This window comes from Lolium perenne, chromosome 7 (genome assembly GCF_019359855.2).
Source record: "Lolium perenne isolate Kyuss_39 chromosome 7, Kyuss_2.0, whole genome shotgun sequence".
NCBI classification, from domain to species: Eukaryota; Viridiplantae; Streptophyta; class Magnoliopsida; order Poales; family Poaceae; genus Lolium; species Lolium perenne.
In genome coordinates, this window is record NC_067250.2 from 312,530,037 (window position 1) to 312,536,543 (window position 6,507).

Below are 6,507 nucleotides of genomic sequence, written 5' to 3' on the forward strand. Positions count from 1 at the left end.
CTGGGCCGAACGTGTGGGCGAACCGATGATGGGCCATGCAGGCGAACAACTGATGGGCCAGATACCAGTCAAGCCAGCGAGTCGCGGCCCAGCAGCGGACACGGAACCGAGCGACCGATCCTTTTCCCTCGATCGGTCGCCGGATGAGAAGTGTTTTCCAATAAAAAAGATCTTACCCAAAACAAAACAAAGACCCGCGCAAATAGCTTATGCCATTAAACTCACGAGACACCATCGTAGCTAGATTTATTTGTTTTTTATATGTAGAGTCTAGTTTTGAATTTGTATTTGTAATCTGGTGTCATGGTTGATGTACATGGCCTATGTGTCATAATATTTTCATATACAAATTTCGTTGTGCATTTTGTGCTACCCAGCAGGTCAGCATGTCATCATTGTTTCCACGGAATCCTGCCCAGCTAGAAGATCCACGTCAGCACTCTCTCCACGTCACCGTGCCCAGTCAGCAACCAGGGTTAACCCTCTCCCCGTCCCGAACCGACCCGCTCGTCCCCGCCCCCCTCTTAACCTCGCCAGTCGCCGTCGCCGTCGCCGTCGCCGACGAGCCGGCCGACCAGTGACCCCGCTGCCAAGCCCACGAACCAGCGCCCCCGCCTCCTCCCGCCGGTCCCCACCTCTGCTCCCCGCCGGTGCCCCACCTCCTCTCCCGGGGCTTGCTCCCGCCGGATCCGAGCGAGGCTAGGGTTTACGGGAACCCGGGGAGGGCGGGATGAGCATCGTTCCCAAGGAGACGATCGAGGTGATCGCGCAGAGCGTCGGCATCCCCACCCTCCCCGCCGATGTCTCCGCCGCCCTCGCCCCCGACGTCGAGTACCGCCTCCGGGAGATCATGCAGGTCCGCCATTGCCCCCTTGCTCCTGTCTTATTCCCTGCAATCCTTACCTCGATTCACCTATTGTTGGTCCTATGGAATTTGGATTTGGATGCACTGCACAATTAGGGGAGATCAGCTTACAGCCCAAGCCTGTGATTGAAGAGTATTGAAACTGGTACAATCAATCCGTCAAATCTGAAGGGGATTGGCAGCTAGAACCCATACCGACTGTCAATTAACTAGAGCACTTATTTCAGTAGATTAGAGGTTTAGAGCAACTTCTTTCAGTAGATGAAAGGGTTAGAGCACTTCTTTCAGTAGATGAAAGGTTTAGAGCACTTGTTTCAGTAGATGAAAGGTTGCCATGGTATGAGAAGCGCTAACGACAGCAAACAAAGTTTCAGTCTCTATATATGCGTAGTGGCTATATGCCTATATAGCTAGCTCTCTCTAGTAAGCAACTATGATGAATGTGTTGAGGCATCTAAAATACATACACAAATCTGAATATTCCATCTCAATTCAGAGCCGAGAAGTAATCTCCATCCATGGGCATGAAACCCTCTCAATAAAAAGTGGGTATGTATCACCGCTAATTATGTGAACCTTCATTTACACACTGCTTTACACGGTTAGCTTAGGCATGGGAGATAGTACATTGGATTGCATTATGGTCAAACAGTCTACTGCTTAAATCATGTCTGCACTAAATCCAATGGTTTAGAATGGGTGGAGATAGGAAAGATGTTGGAAGAGCACCTTAGGCAGGAGGACGAGTGGGGATTGGGTAACTGCAGGATATAACGGTTGGAGGTAAGCTAGCTGCACTGTGCCACCGCAATCCAATGGTCCTTAATGAAAGCCGATGAAACTAAGAACTGTGAGGGTATATTTCATGACGTGGTTGAGTGAGGACGGTGGACCAAATTGCAGTAGGGGAGAACTAGCTGTTTAGTTATATTGGATTACGCAGTCCGCCTCCTGTCTACAAACGCTAATTTCATCACTCAAGAAGTTTCCATGGATTCCTGAAAATATTTGATATTCCTGCTCTATCTTTAATTGTAGCTCACATGTTCAAGATCTATCATTGCTCCTTGGTATTATGTTATATTAATTTAAGTGTGTTGTGCATTGTTCCAGGAGGCCATCAAGTGTATGCGGCATGCAAAGAGGACAGTTCTGACTGCAGACGATGTTGACAGTGCTCTCAGCCTCAGGAATGTTGAGGTGCCTTTCCTTCCAACAATAAAAAAATAGGATGATGAATGCAGAGTTGGTAGATAACTGGACATAGTATGCCTTGAAAATTGACTTGGGTAGTTAAATCATTTTGGTACATTTTCCCTTGATTTAGTTCAGGAAGCAAGTTAACAAGTTTTCAAGCAGTCTAGCTGATGCCATGTGCTTTATTACTTTGGATTTTCACTCAGCCTGTATACGGATTTGCTTCTGGTGACCCCTTGCGGTTTAAAAGAGCTGTGGGCCATAAGGATCTCTTCTATATCGATGACAGGGAGGTCGACTTCAAAGAGGTAAGGACATTATTGATAAATGAATCAGATAAATTTACACTTTATTTTGGTAATGAATTGGAGATATGTCTGCCGCATGCAGATTATTGAAGCTCCTCTACCGAAAGCTCCTCTCGACACAGCAGTTGTAGCACACTGGCTAGCTATTGAGGGCGTCCAGCCTGCAATTCCAGAGAATCCTCCTATCGATGGTTAGCTCCTATATTAATCACAATGTCTTGTTCTCACTTCTAACATCTCCACAAGTTCTGCTCATATTTCTGTCCGCCAAGGAATATATTCATTCTTTTCAACTTTTTGGCGAGAGGATGAGAGCTAGATCAGTTATGAAGCGGAAAAGTCCATTTTACACACCTATCTATTGCCAACCCTGTTCTGAAGGCAAGCCTGCCTTTTTGTACATGACGTGCCGTCAAGTTGATCCTATCCGCAGTCAAAGCCATCAAATCAACAAATAATAATCTACCCAGACTCATAAAAATGCAAGGGCATGCACGCCAGCCTGTATCTTTCTTCCTCCAACTCCACTTCTTTTCGTCTCCATTCCTCCACTCATGCGCATTGTTCTGGAGATTGGAGTGGTACCAGAGCTCGGCGTCTAGAAGTGGCACCAGAGTTTGGCACCCGGAAGTGGCGCTAGCAAGGAGGGCGAGTGGCTGGTGCTGCGGTGTCAAGATTCCTGCTGAGCTGGTTAAATAGCACTTTTCTGCTTCTGGCATCGGGTGAGGAGGAGGCTGGGGAGCTCAAGGTGTATCTAGCCGCCATGTCGGTGGAAAACCTTAATGGAATTTTCTACGGGGTTTTTGACATTGAGAATGTCTTGTAGTTCATTTTAGAATTCAGGGGGTGTGTTAGATGTCGGAACTAGTTGGGAGGGGGGGAGGGGAAGGGAATTTTCTTTTCCCCTATGGCATGTATGAAAAGTCCTTAGGTCCATCGTTTGTTTATAGCCGATCTTCTTTTTACTTGTATCGGTTTGAAATTTTCGTTTTCTTTGACAACCATTGTTTTGCCTCAGCAATTTCAGCACCAGCGGAAAATAAAAGGACTGAGCATGTGAAGGATGATGGACTACCAGTTGACATAAAGCTTCCTGTTAAGCATATATTATCTAGAGAACTTCAGGTATTATGATTATGATATATGTACATACCTACCTATTAATGTAGATCTTTACGAGATATTTACGTTCTTTCCTTTTTTTTTTATTTTGCAGATGTACTTCGATAAAATAGCGGAGCTTACTATGAGCAGATCAAGCACCCCAGTTTTTAGAGAAGCATTAGTGAGCTTGTCAAAAGACTCGGGCCTTCATCCGCTGGTCCCTTACTTTTCGTACTTCATTGCAGATGAGGTCGTGATCTTACTTTCATAGCAGTGTGGCTGAACTGGCGTTACGTTAAACTGCCCATCTGTATAAATTTCAGGTTACCAGGAGTTTGGCTGACCTTCCTGTTCTATTTGCTCTCATGCGTGTTGTCCAAAGCCTTCTCCGCAATCCACACATTCATATTGAACCATATGTAAGTGGTTGGCCATCAAGTTTTGGTACTTTTGCATGCCATTTGTTTCGCTAAAGCATTGCATAATTGTGCTTTCAGCATATTCCTTCTAAAAGTAATCCTTGTTTTCATTGCCAGTTGCATCAGTTAATGCCATCAATGATCACGTGCATCGTTGCGAAAAGGCTAGGGCACAGGCTTTCTGACAACCATTGGGAGCTTAGAGACTTCTCTGCGAATTTGGTTGCTTCAGTATGTCGGAAGTGAGTGTATAATGAGCTTTTCAGGATTTAAGTATAGCAATATTCAATTTCTATTCCAGATTCAGATGTGATTATTTAGAATCTATGCAACTTCTGTAAGCTCTTTACTCCATATCCCAGACTTTAATCTATAGGACCACTCATACGAATTCAATATAGTTCCTTCTATGAAATTGTGTACGCTTTATAAAGTGTGCTATAGTATATTTTTTCCTGTACCAAGTTAAGGAGGAGCGCCACCTTGAGGGTAAGTCACTAGAGGTCTGACCTCCATTCCTTACTATTCTTCCGTTAGATTTTTTATTTCTTATTCGTGATTCTATCTTAGGTTTGTGTTGTCTTGAACAAGGCATGACCATTGTCAATTTCATACTTAAATGGTAAAAGTGGAACCACTTATTAGATTATTCTGCTTCACAGGACTGCAGTTTTTGTCTTTACGAACATTCACTAAATCAACTGCTATATTGTTCATATACTTGTGTAGGCCATTTGCTGGAAAAAGTTATACTTGGTTTAACATTTATGCATTTTCTGTTGCTCTTAATTTACTCGAAATGATTTTGTGTAGATATGGCCATGCATATCACAATCTCCAAATCCGGTTAACAAAGACATTGATCAATGCATTTCTTGATCCTCACAAAGCATTGACACAACATTATGGTGCTGTTCAAGGGATATCTGCATTGGGGACTAGTGCGGTAGGTCCTGTTCAGTCTCCAGTTAGGTTAAACTTTAGAGGAATACTGAAATATTCGCTGACAGTTTTTGTTGATTACCAGGTTAGACTTCTGCTTTTGCCCAACCTTCAGCCGTACATGCAACTTTTGGATCCGGAATTGCAACTTGAGAAACAGACGAATGAAATGAAAAGAAAGGAAGCATGGCGGGTTTACGGTGCCCTGCTGGTTAGTTTCACAGTATAGAGCACATTTTAGAAACTTGGTTTGATTCAATTTTTTGCACTGATCCATATTTACTTAGGCAAAAGCATTAACAGAAAACCGTAGGTCTCACCTATCTTACTCCAAACAGAATATAACAAATGGGACCCACATGTGAATTGGTGTGCCTTATATGGTACTGAATATGGTTTGTGCTAGGCGGATGGAGAAGTTGAGAGGCTGTAGTCCCACCAGTCAATTGGCATGTGTCACCCTATTGTCAGATCTCATTAGGTGTAGGGATTTAATGGATATATATGGTTTTATGTTGTTTAAACTCAGTAAGTGTGGGCTAGTAAAGAAAAAAACCTTCCTTTGCATGCGCACTAGCACCTGGTTTTATTATTTACTTACCGAAGCATAATACATTATGGTGCACCTGCCAATGGCTATTTTGTTGCTTACTGCGAGATCCATTCTTTCAGTGTGCTGCAGGCAAATGCTTGTATGAGCGTCTCAAGTTATTTCCTGGTTTGCTCTCTGCGTCAACTCAGCCACTTTTGAGGAGTAATAAAAGAGTTGCAACTAACAACCCAAGTAAGTGCTCGCTATATTTACCGTATATCGATGTATTATTAATTTATTACTCGGCAATAAATCCAATAAAACCTGCCCTCATGCAGCTTCTCATCTTGGATGCACATAATACACAAAAGGCTGAAATCATTAAAATTAATGGCTTGTTATCCTTGTGCACATTTCAGATAAACGGAAGTCTAGTACAGATCTCTCGGCATCCCAGCCACCTCTAAAGAAGATGGCATCCGATGTGCCGATGAGCTCCATGTTTCCAGCCGCTACAATGGCAGGAAACATGCCAGGAAGTGTCGACAGTTTCTCCATGCAGCTACCCAACCCCAGCATGATGCAAGCATCTTCGTCTGGACAAATGGCGGATGGCATAGCAGCAGCAGGCCTGATCCGGAGAGACCAGGGAGGTAACCACCACGCCCAGATGGTGTCCGCGGTGCTGAGGCAGGCCTGGAAGGAGGACCAAGACGCTGGGCATCTCCTGGCATCGTTGCACGATGTGTTCGGTGAAGCCATCTTCTCGTTCATCCAGCCGCCAGAGATATCCTTCTTCCTCTAGAGAGAAATTCGTAGGCTAAGGGAGAATTGATCCATGTGAGTTGAATAGTCCCACCTGCAGCCTCAACTCCAGGATGTTGTTAAACTCCTTTTCAATTAATATAATGTGATGAGACAATGCTTTTACCTCTGTTCCGGAAAAAAGAAAAAAGTATTGCCATACTGCCGTGAACTTGCTGTACGTGGCTTGCTTGGTCACGTACGCCACAGGACTGATCAACCTGCAGGCTGCAACGTTGGTAAGCTTGGGACTCGCAAGTCAGCCGTGAAAAATAGGCGCTAAACATTTCAGACTTGCGCTGAATTTTCTTCTTCCCTAAACAGTGTGTCATTTGT

The 6,507-nt window shown here is 44.3% G+C and overlaps 1 protein-coding gene across 1 annotated transcript; it reads left to right on the forward strand.

The window, feature by feature from the left end:
- The first annotated feature begins 481 nt into the window (after positions 1 to 481).
- On the forward strand, positions 482 to 6,301 carry LOC127311598 (transcription initiation factor TFIID subunit 6). Its single transcript, XM_051342041.2, has 12 exons — positions 482 to 856; positions 1,979 to 2,065; positions 2,269 to 2,370; positions 2,453 to 2,561; positions 3,389 to 3,495; positions 3,587 to 3,724; positions 3,798 to 3,893; positions 4,011 to 4,135; positions 4,707 to 4,839; positions 4,921 to 5,046; positions 5,508 to 5,619; positions 5,787 to 6,301. The coding sequence occupies exons 1-12, from the start codon at positions 731 to 733 to the stop codon at positions 6,170 to 6,172; spliced, it is 1,647 nt and encodes a 548-aa protein (XP_051198001.1). The 5' UTR covers positions 482 to 730; the 3' UTR covers positions 6,173 to 6,301.
- Positions 6,302 to 6,507: the final 206 nt, after the last annotated feature.